The sequence below is a fragment of the Aethalodelphis obliquidens genome, unplaced genomic scaffold, assembly GCF_003676395.1.
Source record: "Aethalodelphis obliquidens isolate GAN/ISIS:26980383/991018 unplaced genomic scaffold, ASM367639v1 scaffold13, whole genome shotgun sequence".
NCBI classification, from domain to species: Eukaryota; Metazoa; Chordata; class Mammalia; order Artiodactyla; family Delphinidae; genus Aethalodelphis; species Aethalodelphis obliquidens.
The window spans coordinates 35,306,727-35,330,874 of NW_020837957.1; the positions used below are offsets into that span (position 1 = coordinate 35,306,727).

Here is a 24,148-nt window from a genome sequence, read left to right on the forward strand (position 1 = left end):
TTGGTTCTAACAGAAATTAAAATACCATTTTGTAGGCCCTTGCTTCTATGTTTAAGATTTGAGTAGGTGGAGGTACTTTGCTGAACATGTGAGCAGTAACTGGAAGCTGCATTTTGCGGGAGCCCCGGCGAGGGAAACGAGCTGCACGTGGCCCCTGGTTCAGCGGAGGGCTCCTCAGTCAAGCTTCGTCCACGTTGACAGAGCCCCCTCCCGCCCCTCCGCGTTTCTCAGCAGGACGGGGCCCCGACTTGCTGGACTTGCTGGACTTCCTGTCTTGGGGGTGCGGGGGACGTGGGTCTCTTAGGAAGGACTGCTGCTTTCGGTTCTGCCCAGGTCATTGTGGGGTTGGCGGTGTCTGCCTTGCCCCCGAGTGATCCGTAGGCGCCCTGGCTTTGCCTCTCCATCCCATTTTGTTAAAGATTGCCCAGGCCCAAGGAAAAGCCTGCATTTCACACGCAGTCGGCCCTCCGTGGTATCCCGGGTTTCCGCATCCGCCGAAGTGACTATAAGGGACTTGAGTATCCCCAGATTTTGGAATACGCTGGGGTCCTGGAACCAATCCCTCGCGCATACCAAGAGCCCATTGTATTTCAGCTATAAGTGGAACTTGAAAGCTAATGGGAATATGGCAGCTGCTAACGTTTAGTAGGAGCTATTCATATGTTCTGTTTCAAAGCTTATTTTTGTGTCATAAAAATCAGTATTTTTCCTGGGATTAATTTGGCCTTATTTCCTAATCAATTAGTTTTATGGTTACCAAGGCATATAGTTTCTCTGCCTGTCATTGTCTTGGATTGACAAATTCAGGGGAGGAGAAATGCAAAGCTTTCCCTGAAACTTAGCATCTCTCTTGATACTATTCCTCACCTGACAAACATTGGGAAAATGAACCGCTCTTGTGTTAAACATTCTTGTTACAAGGATATAATAACATTCTTGTTATTATATCCTTGACTTGTGAATGTTGACCTTGTAAAGAATATTTTAAGAAATTCATATGTTTTATGTTGCAGAGGTTTTTATATTTTAATCAGAACCTTTAGCATCGAAGTCAGTTCTTTTATAGGAAGGTCACAATTACAGGTGGTGACATCTTTTTGAGAGTGTTATTTCATTTGCTTCCACTTGTACACACATGTAGGATTCTTTCATAAGGATTACACTTTTGATTTAATTACAGCTGTATTGTTTTAAATAGCGTGGTTAGCTACTATAGGCCTGTTAATTATTTCGACATCTGCGCTAATTAAGTCAGCTTAGTTTCCTGGGAATTAAAGCAGCACTGAGCATTTTAATTGAACTATAAGGAGGAGGGAGAGAGACCCTTATCCAATGTCAAATGAACTTTGGTAGCTGCTGAAAAAAATGACTATTTCCTGCCTCAACGTAAAGTACTAAAAATAGAGACAAACTGGAAACTAATTTTCTGGGAATGTGTGAAATCTTACAATGATTCAATATCTGCAGTTTGCCTTCTGGTTGATAAAAGGAATGGCTATGATTTCGTGACATTCTCTAGCACAAATAATCATTAAACAACAGCAACATTGTGATGTTCCAGTGTGTGATTTTTGATGTTCTATGGGAGTTTCAGAAAACGCCTGGAACTGTAAGGCAATCAGTGCTTAACTTGGTATAAATAGAAGACGTTTCAAAGTCTTCTCTTGCTGTGCCAGGGAGCCCTTTAATTATGAATGCTTTAAAAAATTTGTTAAAGTTTTTATAGAAACTTAGTGAACTGTTCCTATTCTGTTGAACTGTGGTAAGAGCTCCTAACTATTGAGTGCTAAGTAGGTTCTTTTTATAGATCTAAATTATAGACTCTTTTTAAAAGGGGGAAGCAACTTTAGTTTTAGAGAAAGTTGAAAAATTTCTGCACCACCTTTTTTCCTTGGTGGTGAGTGTGTGTGATGAGGAACGCAACCAAGGGAACGGGCAGCCTCCTGCACAGGGAGGGGTTCAGGGAGAGACAGTGTTGTCTCCGTAGGGAAGGCCATTTTCTTCCCAGATAGAGACCCAAATTGGTGACTTGAAGGAGGACACTGGAAACCAACTGGGCTTCCTGCTTCAGGCCGTCCAGCTGTGTTGTATCAACATGATTGCCTGTAGTCTCATCAGATGTCTGAGGACTTAACAGCTCTGCAGAAACAGAAAATATTTGCTCTGGGCACAAACATGAAGGCAAATAACTCGTATTAAAGGAAGAGAGTCCTACTGAGACCATGATTAAGCTTCACTCTTTTCTAAAGAATGTCGATGTTTTATCTGGGGTAAAATGTACTTCAGATGAAAACAGGACACACACACACACACACACACACACACACACACCCCTCATCTAATAAAATAGTGTAAATATAATTTTTAAAAAGGAAGAGTGAATGGGAAGGAAATGCCAGGCATCCGTAAACATGAGCTTGATTGTAATTTCATTTACATTTTTGGTATGTATTCTCAACCTCAGGTGATACTGCCCTCAAGGGGGAAAAATTGTTTTTGGGTGGTAAAAAACATTTTCTTTTTCTGTATACAGTGTAGATTTATACACGGCACATAAAGAAATATGTGGTCTGTCTGTGACAGTAAAATTTCATGGGGGACAGTTAGGAAGAAAATGCCTAGAGGGGCTCTTGGTTGGGGGGGGAGGACAATAATGAAGAGAAGGTTGAGAAACACTGACTTAGAGACGTGCGTTTTTAAAATTTTCACATTTATGAAACTAGGATGGATCTTAAAATTGATCGCATACCATAGTTTAATTTTTTCTTAGTGGAACTTAAATAATGGTGTATGTTACACCGTTAGATGACATGGTATCTTAGATTTGCTGAAAAATTGTGTATTTCCAAGTAGTGAGGAAATTAGAGAAGATTCTCTTTATTATTTGACTAGAAAAAGCTGACAAAAGGCCTCCTCCTTTTGAGGGAGGGGGGAGATTCCGAAACATATAAAAAACAAAGGCACCAACACTTTCCTATGTCCTTTTCTAACTAAATGTTTTCATGGATGACATTGTACCAATTTTCCAGGCTAGAAATATCCGTTGTCTTTAGCTTTCTCTGTGACCCAATCAAAATGTCTTTCTAATTCAGCTCTTCATTGTTACCATTGTCTCCCCCGTCCATGCCTGTCAGCCAGCCTTGCTCCTGCCCCAGCCTTCCAGCTCCTCTCTCTGGCTCCCGTCTCTGTCCTTTCCAATCCAGAGGTATGCTGCTGCCTCATCCACCTGCTTTTATCATGTCACATTCTTTGATCCCAAATACATGACAGCTTTATTTTGCCCTTTACATTGATTAAAGGCAAAATCAGATTTTTGCATGATACCAATTGTATGTTTATTAGTTGTTGATAATATCATGAATTTCATAATACTTTTTTTTTTTTTTTTTTTTGCGGTACGCGGGACCTCTCACTGTTGTGGCCTTTCCCGTTGTGGAGCACAGGCTCCGGACGCACAGGGTCAGCGGCCATGGCTCACGGGCCCAGCCGCTCCGCGGCATGTGGGATCCTCCCGGACTGGGGCACGAACCCGCGTCCCCTGCATCGGCAGGCAGACTCTCAACCACTGCGCCACCAGGGAAGCCCCCATAATACTTTTAAAATGAGTTGAATTTCGTTCATCAGAGGCTCATCTACATGTTTGAGGAGTAATAACACATATATGCAGGAGATGTGCCCTAATCAGTGCTCAGAGAACTTTGCATCTGCATTTGGGGATTCCCAAATAACTCAGCAGTCTTTGGTGTCTTTGGCCCACAGTTGATAACCTGCTTCTGCTAAGTACAGGTTCCTCCACTTAAATCAGAGGTGCCCTTTAATCTGCCTCCTCTACACCCATCTGCTCTATTTTCTACTCAGCACACACTGACACATTCTCCAGACCAGCCAGGCTTTCCATCACTGGACCCTTTGCTGAAAATGTTCCGTGACCTTCCTATTCTTTAGAGTCTGTTGTAGTCCTTGTCATCAATGACACATTCTTTGAAGACACCAACAGCTCACACAGTCCCTTTCTTTGAGAGCCCAGTTTCAGTTTAAACCTAATTTCTTTGCTTCTTGGTTAATATTCTTGTGTCTACAGCTTCTTTGATAACGTATCCTGGTCAAAATTATATCCTCTACTTGCTTATCTCCTTATCCTCTGAGCAAAACCCTGTCCTGGGTAGCTTGTAGACAGCAAATAAACATTGGACTAGCTGAATCAAAGGATTAAAAGCAAAGAGCCACTTTGTCGTTTCTAAGAAGAAGAGTATACGATAGGAAGAGATTAAGTAGTGGAAAAATAACTCAGCACAGTGCCTTGCTCCTGGGTGGTACTTAACAAATAAAAGTTTATAGTACTGAATTTAATTCCAAGAAGGCAGATATGGAAAGATTTAGAAAATGCTTGTAAATAAGCATTAGTGGCTCAGTACTGTATATCTCATGAGGGCAGGCGTCCTGCTTGTCTTCATGTTTCTGGCCCCAGCGTCTGTCACAGCACCGCATGCTCAGCCGGTCTTAGTATTTGTAGAATGGAGTGACTGAATGGATGAGCCGAGACTAGAAAGAACTCTGGGACACTCACAGGACCCCTGGGGATTTTAGTCCTGAATTCCATATTCACTTGTTATGCTAATGTGAGTGAACTGGTTAGTATCTTTGGGCTTCAGTTCTGGTGTGTGAACATCAATCACCATATTTGAAGACCCTACAGCTTGATCAAATTTTTGAATATTTTGAGAAAGGAGGAAGCCAGTGTAGATTTAAAAAAATTGTCTAAAATGTAAAATCCTATCACTTTTTAAAAATAGATTTTTATTGCAATATAATTGCTTCACAATACTGTGTTAGTTTCTGTTGTACAACAAAGTGAATCAGCCATATGCATACATATGTCCCCATATCCCCACCCTCTTGAGCCTCCCTCCCACCCTCCCTATCCCACCCCTCTAGGTGGTCACAAAGCACCGAGCTGATATCCCTGTGCTATGCGGCTGCTTCCCACTAGCTATCTGTTTTACATTTGGTAGTGTATATATGTCCATGCCACTCTCTCACTATGTCCCAGCTTCCCCTTCCCCTTCCCCGTGTCCTCAAGTCCATTCACTACATCTGAGTCTTTATTCCCGTCCTGCCCCTAGGTTATTCATAACCTTTTTTTTTTTTTTAGATTCCATATATTATATGCGTTAGCATACGGTATTCGTTTCTCTCTTTCTGACTTACTTCACTCTGTATGGCAGACTCTAGGTCCATCCACCTCACTGCAAATAACTCAATTTCGGTTTTTTTTTATGGCTGAGAAATAGTCCATTGTATATACATGCCACGTCTTCTTTATCCATTCATCTGTCGATGGACACTTAGGTTGCTTCCATGTCCTGGCTATTGTAAATACTGCTGCAATGAACATTGTGGTACATGTCTCTTTTTGAATTATGGTTTTCTCAGGGTATATGCCGAGTAGTGGGATTGCTGGGTCATATGGTAGTTCTATTTTTAGTTTTTTAAGGAACCTCCATACTGTTTTCCATAGTGGCTGTATCAATTTACATTCCCACCTGCAGTGCAGGAGGGTTCCCTTTTCACCACACCCTTTCCAGCAGTTATTGTGTCTAGATCTTTTGATAATGGCCATTCTGACTGGTGTGAGGTGATACCTCATTGTAGTTTTGATTTGCATTTCTCTAATAATTAGTGATGCTGAGCATTTTTTCATGTACCTCTTGGCCATCTGTATGTCTTCCTTGGTGAAATGTCTGTTTAGGTCGTCTGCCCATTTTTAACTGGATTGTTTGTTTCTTTGATAATGAGCTCCATGAGCTGTTTGTATATTTGGAGATTAATCCTTTGTTTGTTGTTTCATTTGCAAATATTATTTCCCATTCTGAGGGTTGTCTTTTTTATGGTTTCCTTTGCTGTGCAAAAGCTTTTAAGTTTAATTAAGTCCCATTTGTTTATTTTTGTTTTTATTTCCGTTACTCTAGGAGGTGGGTCAAAAAAGATCTTCCTGTGGTTTATGTCAAAGAGTGTTTTTCCTATGTTTTCCTCTAAGAGTTTTATAGTGTCTGGTCTTACATTTAAGTCTTTAATCCTTTTGGAGTTTATTTTTGTGTATGATGTTAGGGAGTGTTCTAATTTCATTCTTTTACATGTAGCTGTCCAGTTTTCCCAGCACAACTTTTTGAAGAGGATGTCTTTTCTCCATTGTATATTCTCACCTTCTTTGTCGTAAATTAGGTGCCCATATGTGCATGGGTTTAACTCTGGGCATTCTATCCTGTACCATTGATCTATATTTCTGTTTTTGTGCCAGTACCATACTGCCTTCATTACTGTAGCTTTGTAGTATAGTCTGAAATCAGGGAGCCTGATTCCTCCAACTCTGTTTTTCTTTCTCAAGATTGCTTTGGCTCTTCGGGGTCTTTTGTGTTTCCGTACGAATTGTAAAATATTTTGTTCTAATTCTGTGAAGAATGCCATTGGTAGTTTGCTAGGGATTGCACTGAATTTGTAGATTGCTTTGGGTAGTATAGTCATTTTCACAATATTGATTCTTCCAAGAACATGGTATATTTCTCCATCTGTTTACGTCATCTTTGATTTCTTTCATCAGTGTTTTATAGTTTTCTGAGTACAAGTCTTTTGCCTCCTTAGGCAGGTTTATTCCTAGGTATTTTATTCTTTTTGTTGCAATGGTAAATGGGAGTGTTTCCTTAATTTCTCTTTCTGATTTTTCGTTGTTGGTGTGTAGGAATGCCAGAGATTTCTGTGCATTAATTTTTTATCCTGCAACCTTACCAAATTCATTGATTAGTTCTAGTAGTTTCCTGGTGGCATCTTTAGGTTTTTCTATGTATAGTATCATGTCATCTGCAAACAGTGACAGTTTTACTTCTTCTTTTCCAATTTGTATTCCTTTTATGTCTTTTTCTTTTCTGATTGCTGTGGCTAGGACTTCCAAAACTATGTTGAATAAGAGTGGCGAGAGTGGACATACTTGCCTTGTTCCTGATCTTAGTGGAAATGCTTTCAGTTTTTCACCATTGAGTATGATGCTTGCTGTGGGTTTGTCATATATGGCCTTTATTGTGTTGAGGTAGGTTCCCTCTCTGCCCATTTTCTGGAGAGTTTTTATCATAAATGGGTGTTGAATTTTGTCGAAAGCTTCTTTTGCATCTATTGAGATGATCATATGGTTTTTATCGCTTAACTTGTTAATGTGGTGTGTCACATTGATTGATTTGTGTATATTGAAGAATCCTTGCATCCCTGGGATAAATCCCACTTGATCATGGTGTATGATCTTTTTAATGTGCTGTTGGATTCTGTTTGCTAGTATTTTGTTCAGGATTTTTGCATCTATGTTCATTAGTGATACTGGTCTATAATTTTCTTTTTTTTGTGATACCTTTTTCTGGTTTTGGTATCAGGGTGATGGTGGCTTTGTAGAAAGAATTTGGGAGTGTTTCTCCCTCTGCAATTTTTTGGAAGCGTTTGAGAAGGATCAGTGTTAGCTCTTCTCTAAATGTTTGATAGAATTCACCTGTGAAGCCATCTGGTCCTGGACTTTTGTTTGTTGGAAGATTTTTAATTACGGTTTCAATTTCATTATTTGTGATAGGTCTGTTTATATGTTCTAATTCTTCCTGGTTCTATCTTGGAAACTTGTACCTTTCCAAGAATTTGTCCATTTCTTCATGGTTGTCCATTTTATTGGCATATAGTTGTTTGTAGTAGTCTTGTATAATCCTTTGTATTTCTGCAGTGTCTGTTGTGATTTCTCCTTTTTCATTTCTAATTTTGTTGATTTGCATCCTCTCCCTTTTTTCTTGATGAGTCTGGCTAAGGCTTTATTAGTTCTTTATCAAAAAGAACCAGCTTTTAGTTTTATTGATCTTTGCTATTGTTTTCTTCATTTCTTTTTCATTTATTTCTGATTTGAACTTTATGATTTCTTTCTTTCCACTGACTTTGGGTTTTCTTTGTTCTTCTTTGTCTAGTGGTTTTTAGTGTAGGGTTTGATTGTTTATTTGAGATTTTTCTTGTTTCTTGAGGTGAGATTGAATTGCTATAAACGTCTCTCTTAGAACTGCTTTTGCGGCGTCCTATAGGTTTTGTTCATTTTGTTTTGTTGTCATTTGTTTCTGTGTATTTTTAAATTTCTTCTTTGATTTCTTCAGTGATCTCTTGGTTATTTAGTAGTGCACTGTTTAGCCTCCACGTATTTGTGTTTTTTACAGTTTATTTCCTGCAGTTGATTTCCAATCTCATAGCGCTGTGGTCAGAAAAGATGTTTGATATGATTTCAGTTCTCTTAAATTTTCTGAGGCTTGATTTGTGACCCAAGATGTGATCTATCTTGGATAATGTTCTCTGTGCACTTAAGAAGAAAGTGTATTCTGTCACTTTTGGGTGGAATGTTCTATAAATATCAATTAAATCTATCTGGTTTATTGTATAGTGTAAAGCTTGTGTTTCCTTATTTATTTTCTGTCTGGATGATCTGTCCATTGGTTTAAGTGGGGTGTTAAAGTCCCCTACTATTATTGTGTTAGTGTTGATTTCTCCTTTCATGGTGTTAGCATTTGCCTTATGTATTGAGGTGCTCCTATGTTGGGTGCATAAATATTTATAATTGTTATATCTTTTTCTTGGATTGATCCTTTGATCATTATGCAGTGTCCCTCCTTATCTCTTGTAACAGTCTTTATTTTAAAGTCTATTTTATCTGATACGAGTATTGCTACTCCAGCTTTCTTTTGATTTCCATTTGCCTGGAATATCTTTTTTTTATCACTTCACTTTCAGTCTGTATGAGTCCCTAGGTCTGAAGTGGATCTCTTGTAGACAGCATATATATGTGTCTTGTTTTTGTATCCATTCAGCCAGTCTGTGTCTTTTGGTTGGGGCATTTAATCCATTTACATTCAAGGTTATTATCGATATGTATGTTCCTATTACCATTTTCTTAATTCTTTTCGGTTTATTTTTGTGGGTCTTTTTCTTCTCTTGTGTTACCTGCCTAGAGAAGTTTCTTTACCATTTGTTGTAAAGCTGGTTTGGTGGTGCTGATTTCTCTTAGCTTTTGCTTGTCTGAATAGCTTTTGACTACTCCATCGAATCTGAATGAGATCCTTGCTGGGTAGAGTAATCTTGATTGTAGGTTTTTCTCTTTCCTCACCTTAAGTATATTCTTTTTGTTTTACTTAAGTGAAAAAAACCTGTGTGATTTATTAACATATTAAAGCTATAAACCTATTAATGAAAATTTCAAGCAAATCTTCCTTAATTTACATTTTGGGAGAATTTGTTTCAATGAACAGGGTAAGAGAGAACTGCATTCATTTTTTTTTTTTTAACATCTTTATTGCAGTTTAATTGCTTTACACTGGTGTGTTAGTTTGTGCTTTTTAACAAAGTGAATCAGATATACATATGCATATGTCCCCATAGTCTTCCCTCTTGCGTATCCCTCCCTCCCACCCTCCCTATCCCACCTCTCTAGGTGGTCACAAAGCACCGAGCTGATCTCCCTGTGCTATGCGGCTGCTTCCCACTAGCTATCTATTTTACGTTTGGTACTGTATATATGTCCATGCCACCTTTCACTTTGTCACAGCTTACCCTTCCCCCTCCCTATATCCTCAAGTCCATTCTCTAGTAGGTCCGTGTCTTTATTCCCATCTTGCCCCTATGTTCTTCATGACCTATTTTTTTTTTCTTAGATTCCATATATATGTGTCAGCATACAGTATTTCTTTTTCTCTTTCTGATTTACTTCACTCTGTATAATGGACTCTAGGTCCATCCACCTCACTACAAATAACTCAATTTTGTTTCTTTTCATGGCTGAGTAATGTTCCACTGTATATATGTGCCATATCTTCTTTATCCATTCATCTGTTGATGGACACTTAGGTTTCTTCCATGTTCTGGCTATTGTAAATAGAGCTGCAATGAACATTTTGGTACATGACTCTTTTTGAATTATGGTTTTCTTAGGGTATATGCCCAGTAGTGGGATTGCTGGGTAGTATGGTAGTTCTATTTTTAGTTTTTTAAGGAACCTCCATACTGTTTTCCATAGTGGCTGTATCAATTTACATTCCCACCAACAGTGCAAGAGTGTTCCGTTTTCTCCACACCCTCTCCAGCATTTATTGTTTGTAGATTTTTTGATGATGGCCATTCTGACTGGTGTGAGATGATATCTCATTGTAGTTTTGATTTGCATTTTTCTAATGATTAATGATGTTGAGCATTCTTTCATGTGTTTGTTGGCAATCTGTATACCTTCTTTAGAGAAATGACTATTTAGGTCTTCTGCCCATTTTTGGATTGGGTTGTTTGTTTTTTTGTTATTGAGCTGCATGAGCTGCTTGTAAATTTTGGAGAATAATCCTTTGTTGGTTGCTTCATTTGCAAATATTTTCTTCCATTCTGAGGGTTGTCTTTTGGTCTTGTTTATGGTTTCCTTTGCTGTGCAAAAGATTTTAAGTTTCATTAGGCCCCATTTGTTTATTTTTGGTTTTATTTACACTTCTCTAGGAGGTGGGTCAAAAAGGATCTTGCTGTGATTTATGTCATAGAGTGTCCTGCCTATGTTTTCCTCTAAGATTTTGATAGTGTCTGGCCTTATATTTAGGTCTTTAATCCATTTTGAGTTTATTTTTGTGTATGGTGTTAGGGAGTGTTCTAATTCCCTACTTTTACATGTACCTGTCCAGTTTTCCCAGCACCACTTATTGAAGAGGCTGTCCTTTCTCCACTGTACATTCCTGCCTCTTTTATCAAAGATAAGGTGACCATATGTGTGTGGGTTTATCTCTGGGCTTTCTATCCTGTTCCATTGATCTATATTTCTGTTTTTGTGCCAGTACCATACTGTCTTGATTACTGTAGCTTTGTAGTATAGTCTGATGTCAGGGAGCCTGATTCATCCAGCTCCGTTTTTTGTTCTCAAGATTGCTTTGGCCCTTCGTGGTCTTTTGTGTTTCCATACAAATTGTGAAATTTTTTGTTTTAGTTCTGTGAAAAATGCCAGTGGTAGTTTGATAGGGATTGCACTGAATCTGTAAATTGCTTTAGGTAGTAGAGTCATTTTCACAATGCTAATTATTCCACTACAAGAACATGGTATATCTGTCCATCTATTTGTATCATCTTTAATTTCTTTCATCAGTGTCTTATAATTTTCTGCATAGAGGTCTTTTGTCTCCTTAGGTAGGTTTATTCCTAGATATTTTATTATTTTTGTTGCAGTGGTAAATGGGAGTGTTTTCTTAATTTCCCTTTCAGATTTTTCATCCTTAGTGTATAGGAATGCAAAATATTTCTGTGCATTAATTTTGTATCCCGCTACTTTACCAGATTCATTGATTAGCTCTAGTAGTTTTCTGGTAGCATCTTTAGGATTCTCTATGTATAGTATCATGTCATCTTCAAACAGTGATAGCTTTACCTCTTCTTTTCCGATTTGGATTCCTTTTATTTCCTTTTCTTCTCTGATTGCTGTGGCTAAAACTTCCAAAACTATGTTGAATAATAGCGGTGAGAGTGGGCAACGTTGTCTTGTTCCTGATCTTAGAAGAAATGGTTTCAGTTTCTCACCATTGAGGATGATGTTGGCTGTAGGTTTGTCATATATGGCCTTTATTATGTTGAGGAAAGTTCCCTCTATGACTATTTTCTGGAGGCTTTTTATCATAAATGAGTGTTGAATTTTGTCAAAAGCTTTCTCTGCATCTATTGAGATGATCATATGGTTTTTCTCCTTCAGTTTGTTAATATGGTATATCACATTGATTGATTTGCTTATATTGAAGAAACTTTGCATTCCTGGGGTAAACCCCACTTGATCATGGTGTATGATCCTTTTAATGTGCTGTTGCATATTCTGTTTGCTAGTATTTTGTTGACGATTTTTACATCTATGTTCATCAGTGATATTGGCCTGTAGTTTTCTTTCTTTGTGACATCTGTGTCTGGTTTTGGTATCAGGGTGATGGTGGCCTTGTAGAAAGAGTTTGGGAGTGTTCCTCCCTCTGCTATATTTTGGAAGAGTTTGAGAAGGATGGGTGTTAGCTCTTCTCTAAATGTTTGATAGAATTCGCCTGTGAAGCCATCTGGTCCTGGGCTTTTGTTTGTTGGAAGACTTTAAATCACAGTTTCAATTTCAGTGCTTGTGATTGGTCTGTTCACATTTTCTATTTCTTCCTGGTTCAATCACGTAAGGTTGTGCATTTCTAAGAATTTGTCCATTTCTTCCAGGTTGTCCATTTTATTGGCATATACTTACTTGTAGTAATCTCTCATGGTCGTTTGTATTTCTGCAGTGTCAGTTGTTACTTCTCCTTTTTTATTTCTAATTCTATTGATTTGAGTCTCCCTTTTTTCTTTATGAGTCTGGCTAGTGGTTTATTAATTTTGTTTGTCTTCTCAAAGAACCAGCTTTTAGTTTTATTGATCTTTGCTGTTGTTTTCTTCATTTCTTTTTCATTTATTTCTGATTTGATCTTTATGATTTCTTTCCTTCTGTTAACTTTGAGGTTTTTTTGTTCTTCTTTCTCTGTTTGCTTTAGGTGTAAGGTTAAGTTGTTTATTTGAGACATTTCTTGTTTCTTAAGGTAGGATTGTATTGCTATAAATTTCCCTCTTACAACTGCTTTTGCTGCATCCTATAGGTATTGGGTCATCATGTTTTCATTGTCATTTGTTTCTAGGTATTTTCTGATTTTCTCTTTGATTTCTTCAGTGATCTCTTGGTTATTAAATAGTGTATTGTTTAGCCTCCATGTGTTTGTAGTTTTTACAGATTTTTTCCTGTAATTGATATCTAGTCTCATGGGGTGTGTTTGGAAAAGATACTTGATACGATTTCAATTTTCTTAAATTTGCCAAGGCTTGATTTGTGACCCAAGATATGATCTATCCTAGAGAATGTTTCAGGGGCACTTGAGAAGATTGTGTATTCTGTTGTTTTTGGATGGAATGTCCTATAAATATCAATTAAGTCCATGTTGTTTAATGTATCATTTAAAGCTTGTGTTTCCTTATTTATTTTCATTTTGGATGATCTGTCCATTGGTGAAAGTGGGTGTTACAGTCCCCTACTCTGATTATGTTACTGTTGATTTTCCCTTTTATGGCTGTTTGTACATGCCTTATGTACTGAGGTGCCCCTATGTTGGGTGCATAAATATTTACAATTGTTATATCTTCTTGGATTTATCCCATGATCATTATGTAATGTCCTTCTTTGTCTCTTGTAATAGTCTTTGTTTTAAAGTCTATTTTGTCTTATATGAGAATTGCTACTCCAGCTTTCTTTGATTTCCATTTGCACTGATTATCTTTTTCCATCCCCTCACTTTCAGTCTGTATGTGTCTCTAGGTCTGAAGTGGGTCTCTTGTAGACAGCATATATAGAGGTCTTGTTTTTGTATTCATTCAGCCAGTGTATGTCTTTTGGTTGGAGGATTTAATCCATTTACATCTAAGGTAATTGTCGATATGTACGTTCCTATTACTATTTTCTTAATTTTTTCGGCTTTGTTATTGTAGGTCTTTTCCTTCTCTTTTGTTTCCTGCCTAGAGAAGTTCCTTTAGCATTTGTTGTAAAGCTGGTTTGGTGGTGCTGAATTCTCTCAGCTTTTGCTTGTCTGTAAATGTTTTAATTTTTCCGTCAAATCTGAATGAGATCCTTGCTGGGTAGAGTAATCTTGGTGGTAGGTTTTTCTCCTTCATCCCTTTAAATATGTCATACCACTCCCTCTGGCTTGTAGAGTTTCTGCTGAAAGATCAGCTGTTAACCTTATGGGGATTCCCTTGTATGCTATTTGTAGTTTTTCCCTTGCTGCTTTTAGCATGTTTTATTTGTATTTAATTTTTGATAGTTTGATTAATATGTGTCTTGGCATGTTTCTCCTTGTATTTATCCGCATGGGACTCTCTATGCTTCATGGACTTGATTAACTATTTCCTTTCACATATTAGGGAAATTTTCAACTATACTCTCTTCAAATATTTTCTCTGTCCCTTTCTTTTTCTCTTCTTCTCAGACCCGTATAATTCGAATGTTGGTGCGTTTATGTTGTCCCAGAGGTCTCTGAGACAGTCATCAATTCTTTTCATTCTTTTTTCTTTATTCTGCTCTGCAGTAGTTATTTCCACTATTTTACCTTCCAGGTCACTTATCTGTTTTTCTGCCTCAGTTATTCTGCTATTGATCACTTCTAGAGAATTTTTAATTTCATGTATTTTGTTGTTCATCACTGTTTGTTTGCTCTGTAGTTCTTCTAGGTCCTTGTTATATGTTTCTTGTATTTTCTCCATTGTATTTCCAAGATTTGGATCATCTTTACTATCATTATTCTGAATTATTTTTCAGGTAGACTGCCTATTTCCTCTTTACTTGTTAGATCTGGTGGGTTTTTACCTTGCTCCTTCATCTTCTGTGTGTTTCTCTGTCTTCTCATTTTGCTTAACTGACTGTGTTTGGCGTCTCCTTTTTGCAGGCTGCAAGTTCATAGTTCCCGTTGTTTTTGGTGTCTGTCCCCAGTGGCTAAGGTTGGTTTAGTGGGTTTTGTAGGCTTCCTCGTGGAGGGGACTAGTGCCTGTGTTCTGGTGGATGAGGCTGGATCTTGTCTTTCTGGTGGGCAGGTCCACGTCTGGTGGTGTGTTTTGGGGTGTCTGTGGCCTTAGTATGATTTTAGGCAGCCTGTCTGCTAATGGATGGGGTTGTGTTCCTGTCTAGCTAGTTGTTTGGCATGGGGTGTCCAGCACTGTAGCTTGTTGGTCATTGAGTGGAGCTCGGTCTTGGTGTTGAGATGGAGATCTCTGGGAGATTTCTGCTGTTTGATATTATGTGGAGCTGGGAGGTCTCTTGTGGACCAGTGTCCTGAACTTGGCTCTCCCACCTCAGAGACACAGCCCTGACGTCTGGCTGGAGCACCAAGAGCCTGTCATCCACACGGCTCAGAATAAAAGGGGGAAAAAAGAGAAAGAAAGAAGAAGGTAAAATAAAATAAAATAAAGTTATTAAAATAAAAAATAATTATTAAAATAATTTTGTTAAGTAATAAAAACATAAAAAAAGAAAGTAGAGAGCAACCAAACCAAAAAACAAATCCACCAATGATAACAAATGCTAAAAACTATACTAAAAAAAAAAAAGAAATGGACACACAGAACCCAGGACAAATGGTAAAAACAAAGCTATACAGACAAAATCATGGACAGAAGCATACACATACATCCTCACAAAAAGAGAAAAAGGGGAAAAAAATACGTATATCATTTCTCCCAAAGTCCATCTCCTCAATTTGGAATGATTTGTCTATTCAGGTATTCTACAGATGCAGGGTATATCAAGTTGAATGTGGAGGTTTAATCCACTGCTTCTGAGGCTGCTGGGAGAAATTTCCCTTTCTCTTCTTTGTTCACACAGTTCCTGGGGTTCAGCCTTGGATTTGGACCTGCCTCTGCATGTAGGTCGCCTGAGGGCATTTGTTCTTTGCTTAGACAGGACAGCGTTAAAGGAGCAACTGATTCGGGAGCTGTGGCTCACTCAAGCCGGGGGGAGGGAGGGGTACGCAATGTTGGGCGAGCCTGCGGCAGCAGAGGCCGACGTGATGTTGCACCAGCTCGAGGCGTGCCATGTGTTCTCCCAGGGAAGTTGTCCCTGGATCACGGGACCCTGGCAGTGGCGGGCTGCACAGGCTCCTGGGAGGGGAGGTGTGGACAGTGACCTGTGCTTGCACACAGGCTTCTTGGTGGCGGCAGCAGCAACCTTAGCGTCTCATGCCTGTCTCTGGGGTCTGCGCTGATAGCCGCGGCTCATGCCCGTCTCTGGAGCTCCTTTAAGCGGCGCTCTTAATCCCCTCTCCTCACGCACCAGGAAACAAAGAGGAAAGAAAAAGTCTCTTGCCTCTTCAGCAGCTCCAGACTTTTTCCAGACTCCCTCCCTACTAGCTGTGGTGCACTAGCCCCCTTCAGGCTGTCTTCATGCCGCCAGCCCCAATCCTCTCCCTGGGATCCAACTGAAGCCCGAGCCTCAGCTCCCAGCCCGCGTCCATCCTGGCGGGTGAGCAGACAAGCCTCTCGGGCTGGTGAGTGCCGGTTGGCACCGATCCTCTGTGCAGAAATCTCTCCGCTTTGCCCTCAGTACCCCTGTTGCTGCGTTGCCTTCCGTGGCTTTGAAGCTTTCCCCCTCCGCCACCCACAGTCTCTGCCCACAAAGGGGCTTCCTAGTGTTTGGAAAGCTTTCCACCTTCACAGCTCCCTCCCACTGGTGCAGGTCCCGTCCCTATCCTTTTGTCTCTGTTTATTCTTTTTTCTTTTGCCCTATCCAGGTACATGGGGAGTTTCTTGCCTTTTGGGAGGTCTGAGGTCTTCTGCCAGTGTTCAGTAGGTGTTCTGTAGGAGTTGTTCCACGTGTAGATGTATTTCTGATGTATCTGTGGGGAGGAAGGTGATCTCCGCATCTTACTCTTCTGCCATCTTGAAGCTCCTCTCCTCATTCTCCTTACATATATTCTGCCACTGCCTTCTGGACTGCAGAGTTTCCTTTGAAAAATCGGTTGATAACCTATGGGGATTCCTTTGTGTGTTATTTTTTGTTTTTCCCTTTCGGCTTTTAATAGTTTTTCTTTGAATTTAATTTTTGTTAGTTTAATTAGTATGTGTCTTGGTGTGTTTTTCCTAGGGTTTATCCTGTATGGGACTCTCTGTGCTCCCTGGACTTGGGTGACTATTTCCTTTCCCATGTTAGGGAAGTTTTCAACTATAATCTCTTCAAATATTTTCTCAGACCCTTTCTTTTTCTCTTCTTCTTCTGGGACCCCTCTAGTTCGGATGTTGGTGCATCTAGTGCTGCTCCAGAGGTCTCTGAGATTGTCCTCAATTCTTTTCATCCTTTTTTCTTTATTCTGCTCCTTGCAGGTATTTCCATCATTTTGTCTTCCAGCTCACTTATCCGTTCTTCTGCCTCAGTTATTCTGCTATTGATTCCTTCTAGTGTATTTTTCATTTCAGTCATTGTGTTGTTTATCTCTGTTTGTTTGTTCTTTAGTTCTTCTAGATCTTGTTAAACATTTCTTGTATTTTCTCAATCCGTGCCTCCATTCTATTTCCAAGATTCTGGATCATCTTTACTATCATTGCTCTGAATTCTTTTTCAGGTAGATTGCCTATTTTCTCTTCATTTATTTAGTCTTGTAGGTTTCTACCTTGCTCCTTCATCTGTGACATCCTTTTTTCTGTCTCTTTTTTTTTGTTATGAGTGAGATTTTGTTCCTGTCTTACTGATTGTTTGGCCTGAGGCTTCCAACTGTGGAGTTTGTAGGCTATTGTGTAGAGCTAAGTTTTGGTGCTGAGATGAGGAACTTTGTGAGACCTCATTCTGATGACTATTCCCTGGGCTCTGAGGTTCTCTGTTTGTCCAGTGGTTCAGACTCAGAGCTCCCACCACAGGAGCTTCAGCCTGACCCCCGGCTCGTGAACTAAGATCCTGCAAGTTGCGTGGGATGGCAAAAAAAAAAAATAGAACAATAACAAAGTAAAAAAAAAATAGATTGGGAAACTGACAGATATGTTAGAAAGAATGTAAAAATAAAAATAGAGATGAATCAACAACCGGAAGGTACATCAGTACCACAATAGTAAAAAAGAGGAGGAGGGAAAAGAGAAAAAAATAAATAAAGGAAAAGGCCTTGGCTGTGGAGGGCAGGGCCCAAGCAAGGGCAAGGTTTGGGGGGTGGGTAGGGCCAATGCTCAGGACCCACAGGGCTGGAAAAGGCCCTGGGGGCTGTGGAGGGTGGGGCTTAGGCTCAAGGAACAGAAGGGGCCCAGGTGTGCCCCCCACCCCTGGTCTCAGAGAGCAGGGGACCTCACCTGGGAGGCCAGCAGGCTTCCTGGGCCTCAGTGGGTGGGGCAAACGCCCTCCTCTCCTCTCCTGCTCCTCCGGTCTGGGAGGGCTCCTCCTGCCTGCCTCTCCTGATCTCCCCGGCCTCCCTCCTATGCCCCCAGTGATGGGGGGCAGCCTTGGAGTGCAGGGAACCGGCCTAGGAGCTCAGCAGGCTCCCCAGGCCCGAGTGGGCAGGGCAATTGCCCTCTGCACCTCTCCCACTCCTCCCAGATGCCTCCTCCCACCTGCCTCTCTTGATCTCCCCAGCCTCCTTCTTATGGCCCCAGGACCCACGTGGCCTTGATGGGGCTTTGGAGAGGGGGTACCGGCTTGGGAGCTCAGCAGGCTCCCTGGAGGGCCAGGCGATCGCCCTCCACTCCTCTCCTGCTCTTCCTGGAGAGTCCCTCCTGCCTGATCTCCCTGGCCTCAGGGGCACAGATCCTGTCTGGCCTCCATTTCTGCTCCCCCCTCAGTCTCCCCACATCCTACTGGTTCACTTGGGGGTTCCTCCCATCTCCTTGGGCGTCAGAGTCCCCCACTGGTGGCTGGCAGGTGCCCTAATCGTGGGGAGATGCTAACTCTGTGTCTTCCCACACTGCCATCTTCATCCTATCACTTTTGTTTCTGTGGAGAGAGGAAAAAGAAATCGCAATTTGTAAAAACCTTTTGAAGAACATTTTGATCATGATAGTAACCAATACATCCTTGAAAATCATTTCTAATTATATTAATTTCTCCTACATAACAGAAATTGGGTTCAACATAAGAAATATGTTGACACAAAAGTTTCCAAAAAATTTAAGAGCCTCAAGAAAGGAAACTTGAGCACTTCTGTTGGCTTGGTTCTTAGTGGATGGTGTGTTCTCATAAGGGCCAGGACCATGTCTGTTTTATTCGTCACCTTATCCCCAGCTTCTAGCACAGTACCTGGCAGGTAGTAGCTGCTCCATCAATACCTATTGGCTGAGGAAATAATGAAATCCTGGTCTCTGAAGGAGTTACATAGAGGTTAGGACCACCTGGTGGAGATAGTATTGAAACAGTCATGAGTTAGGCAGCTAATGGGGCCTGATGATACTTATGGTGTCTTCTTACTTTGATTCTATAATTCCTTATTCTACGATAAGTTTAAAAAAACCTCACCATTGACATAGGCTTAAAAGAATGACCATGATAATATAATCAGTTATGCTACTGACTCAGAGTCACACACACAAAGTGTTTTTTTTAAATTAATTAATTAATTAATTTTTTGTTGCCTTGGGTCTTGCTGTGTGTGGGCTTTATCTAGTTGCAGCGAGCGGGGGCTACTCTTTTTTTTTTTTTTTTTTTTTTTGCGGTACGCGGGCCTCTCCCTGTTGTGGCCTCTCCAGTTGTGGAGCACAGGCTCTGGACGTGCAGGCTCAGCAGCCATGGCTCACGGGCCCAGCCGCTCCGCAGCATGTGGGATCTTCCCGGACCGGGGCACGAACCCATGTCCCCTGCATCAGCAGGCGGACTCTCAACCACTGCGCCACCAGGGAAGCCCGGGGCTACTCTTTGTTGCAGTGCACAGGCTTCTTGTTGCGGTGGCTTCCCTTGTAGCAGAGCACAGGGTCTAGGCGCATGGGCTTCAGTAGTTGTGGCACGTGGGCTCAGTAGTTGTGGTGCACGGGCTTAGTTGCTCCGCGGCATGTGGGATCTTCCCAGGCCAGGGCTTGAGCCCACATCCCCTGCGTTGGAAGGCAGATTCTTAACCACTGCACCACCAGGGAAGTCCACAAACTGTTAACTGAAGGTTCATCTCAGCCTGGGCTGGAGCTAAGGATGGGGAGCATGGGGACACCTGACAGCTGTGTTTTTTTTTAAGTTAGTTTATATATTTAAAAAAATTTATTTATTTACTTTTGGCTGAACTGGCTCTTTGGTGTGGCGCACGGGCTTCTCTAGTTGCGGTACGTGGACTTAGTTGCAGTGAAATGTGGGATCTTAGTTCCCCAACCAGGGATTGAACCCGGGCCCCCCTGCATTGGGAGTGTGGAGTCTTAACCACTAGACCGCCAGGGAAGTCCCTGACAGCTGATATTTTGCAAGTGCTTGTCTAGAACCAGTATTGCCTTAACAATGTTCACAGTGACGTTCATTCTCAAAGGCCCTCGGGGGTTGAACTCTCCATAATTTTCAAGATACTTGCTCTGATTTTTATATATATTTCTACATATGTTTATTTTGATCCTATGATCTATTTTTTAAAAATTTCTTGAGTTAGAATTATCTTTCAACCCCCCCCCCCCCCCCCCAATCATGAAAAAGCATTACCTTATTGCCTGGGTTTAAAAATTTTGTATTATATTTGAAACCATAGCATCTTCTGGACAGGGTTTAATTTCAGAGTTTTTGTGGGTACATTTGCTGTATTTTGTATTTCTTGTTGTGTTTCCCTCTCTTACAGCTGGTCTTGGAAGAACAGGGACCTTGATAGCCTGTTATGTCATGAAACACTACAGGTTTACACACGCAGAAATAATTGCTTGGATCAGAATATGCCGGCCCGGCTCTATTATAGGACCCCAGCAGCACTTCCTGGAAGAGTAAGTATAGTGTCTTCATTATCACATGATGTTCTTGTTCCTGATTATTTCTGCCGCTTGTTCCCTGGTTGTGGACTATGTCAAGCCCGTGGTTGTGAAATGGCTGCATTGTTAGAGAAGGCTGTACCTCTAATGGAACGTTGTTGATTTGACAGCTAATGCATTCTAACTTTGTACCTTTTATATTTCTTAGATCAGGTGAGAGTGAGGAGAAAATCACAGAGCCATCTCTGCCTACCTTTTTTCTGTCATTTTCTATGTGTGATCTGGCTACAGTGCAATTTTCTTATGTCAGCCCACTTGTCACTTTTCATTCTTTTTTTTTGTTTGCACATCTAAAAGCAGAATGAGAAAAAACACACTACAGAGGTCAGTCCAGGATTTCGATGACATTGCCGCTCCTCTGACAACTAACTAAGCTGCTCATGTAGCTGCAGCTTATGAGTTACCAAGGAAGAAATAAAGAAGACTGGGTTTTAGTCCTGGCTATACCGCTAACTAGCTTTATGACCATTATTTAGAAGAATACTTACAAATTCCTTCCTTCATCTGTTCACGTACTCATTCATTAACTGTTTGTCAAACCCCAGCCCGCAAGGCGGAGAGGTTTAACCTGTAAGAGTACAATCCTTTCTGATTTCCCCTTAAAATTTCAGAAATTACCATTAATTTACCCATTAAGAAAATGAAGAGATGAAATAAGCACTAGCTGCTTTAGGTCCAGCTCTAAAATCAATTGGTGATGTCTTATACTGAAATTTCACTTTTTTCTTTTTATTCTGGTGTGGATCTATATGGAATAGCATTCTTTTCCAGATAATTCCTTTCCCATTTCAATCATTTTATGTCGGTGAGAAACAAATGATCATGAATTTCATAGAAAGATGCTGTAAACAAGCTTTAAGCATCTGAAATGGATAAAAGGATTTGAGCTTACTGAGCAGTTACTTTAATTGTCAATCCCAGAGGGAATAAGTGATAGGAAAAGACATGCTGAAACATGTGCAGTTATACCTTAGCTTAAAAGAATGAGGTGGAAGTGTAATGAATACACAAGGAAAAAATACCCAAGAACAGGATCATTAAGAAGACAAGTTCCTAGGTTTTTGTCCTGTGAGATACAAATAAAATAATTATATTATTTTAGAGCTTTCTTCTTGTCAGATTCTCTGCCAGAGGTTTCCATTATTTTGCATTATGTGTGCCTACAGCATGGGACTTTGTGCTGTGTATCTGCCAGGGGCTTGTTGTACTAATTACTTACTAAAGTTGGATAAATGGCCTTAGGGTTAGAAAACAAAAAACATTCCTAAACCTGGATCTTTAAGCCATCTCTTAAAATCATTGTTTGGAAGATAGTTCATTCATTAGGTACCTACCGAATACTCACCTTGCCCCTGGCTCTCTGCTAGGTACAGTTCACAAGGTGAGGAGATTTTCCTGAGAACACCGCTGGTCAAATTCACCTAAATGTCTCAGGCCACCAGATGCCACAACCCTCCCAGTTCATGCCTGCATACTCCTCCTTCCTACTCCCTACTCTGCCTTCTCTCTCTGCCATGTCTCAAAATAATAACAGAAGAAATTAGGGTTATGAGGCAAAGGCATTCTAAGTTGAAGGCTTTTTCATTTATAGATACTTAAGCGGCAAAACTTAGGTTATTTACTTAGGTGTGAGTCAATACTGTAGTTTTCTACTATCTGTGAATCTGAGGTGCAGGAATGACTTCCTTATATAACGAGATATTAAAATCAGTTATTACTAATGTTTAGGTCAGAACCTTCCTGAAGGCAGGTTCTCGATCTGAGGCACTATACCTTCTATATTTTGCAGTATTTCCTATAGAGCCATTTCTATGGAGAAATGTCTGCATTACTCATGGGCTTTCACAGGCTTTTCTGATTGCCTCCTTCTAGGTATCGGTCTATGGCCTAATTTACTTTATGCCTCTAAAGTGGCACCAGACGTAGTATTTTGCTTTACTTAATTGTGTACACTTATTTTGTTTTCTCCTTCTCTCCTATTTTCCTTATTCAAGACTATGTCTTTTGCAAATATTTTCTCCCATTCTGAGGGCTGTCTTTTCATGCTTTGCGATGACCTAGAGGGGTGGGATAAGGAGGGTGGGAGGGAGGCTCAAGAGGGAGGGGATGTGGGGACATATGTATGCATATGGCTGATTTGTTGTACAACAGAAACTAACACAGTATTGTGAAGCAATTATACTCCAATAAAGATTTAAAAAAGCCCAACTCACTAAAAAAATAAAAAGAGACTATGTCTTGATGTACCTCATGGCAGAAGACATACTTTACTGTGTTAGTGACATTCATTCTTTCAACAGATGTATGTCAGGTGCACACTCTCTGCCAGGCAATGCTCCTGATCCTGGGGCTGCAACAGTGAATGCAACAGACGAGGTCCTTTCCTCCCAGGGTGTCAGTATCTCTAGTGGAAGGAACACACAATAAACAAGTGTATAAGTTTATATACAAGATGATTTCTGACAGGGACATGACAATAGAGGCCAGCAGCAGGGGAGGGGGATGACTGGGGGTGGGGAAAGCCGTTCTGGTTGGTGTGAAATAGTATCTTAATTTGTATTTTCCTGATGACTCATGATCTTGAACACCTTTTATATATGTATCTCCTTTGTGAGGTGTTTGGACCAAGTCTTTACCCAGTAAAAATTTTTTTCTGTGGTAGTTCTTTCTTTTTTAATTAAAAATATTTGTTGAAGTTAATATAAAACCATTATTTTTCACAGTACTATATACAGAGCTGATGTTGTTATTCTACAAATTATTTAATATTAGGGAAAGCAGTTAAGGTTGTATCTGGCAACTTTACAAGAGCACTTTTGCTTTTCGTGAGATTTTTTTTAAATTGAGGCATGATGTACATAAAACATTATATTAGTTTCAGGTGTACAACATAATGATTCAATATTTGTATATATATTTTAGATATGAGTTCTTTGTCAGATGTATGTGCTGTATGTTTTTTAATGAGCAAAATTAAAATTTTTGCTGAAACTGATTTTTAAAAATTAACTTCTTATCCTGCAACCTTACTATTTTTATTCATTAGTTCTGGTAATTTTTTTTTTTTCCTTTTTTCTCGTTGCTAAGATTTCCATTACAGTGTTAGTTAGAAGTGGTGAAAATGGACATCCTTGTCTTGTTCTCAGTCTTAGGGGGAAGGCATTCAGTCTTTCATCGTTAAGTATGACGTTAGCTGTGGGGTTTTCATAGATGACCTTTATCTGAATGAGGAAATTACCTTCTCTTTTTAGTTTGAGAATTTTTATTAATAATGGGTACTGAATTTTGTCAGTTTTTTTCTACATTTATCAAGATAATCATAATCGTCTAATGTGAATTACATTGATTTTTGAATGTGGAGCTATGATGTGCATGATGTGCTATTATTTTTTCATATGGCTGGATTCAATATGCTAATATTTGTTAAGGATTTCTGTGTCTGTATTCATGAAGGACATTGGTATGTAATTTTCTTTTCCTGTAATACTTTGGTTAAGTTTTGGTATCAGGGTTATGCTGGCTTCATAAAACAAGTTGTGAAGCATTTCCTTTTCTATTTTCTACAAAGAATCTATGTATTAGACAATATTGGATTTGAGGGGGTGGGATGGGAAATTAGGGGACAAGAGAGTCATTTGGAAAT

General features: G+C 40.0%; 1 protein-coding gene across 3 annotated transcripts in view; it reads left to right on the top strand.

The window, feature by feature from the left end:
- CDC14A (cell division cycle 14A) overlaps nt 1–24,148 on the top strand; it is a 182,930-nt gene that overhangs the window by 109,777 nt on the left and 49,005 nt on the right. For all 3 annotated transcript variants that reach the window (XM_027114476.1, XM_027114475.1, XM_027114477.1), the window contains one exon: nt 20,322–20,460. In XM_027114476.1, coding sequence (XP_026970277.1) covers nt 20,322–20,460 — 139 coding nt within the window. The remainder of the gene's footprint in view (nt 1–20,321; nt 20,461–24,148) is intronic.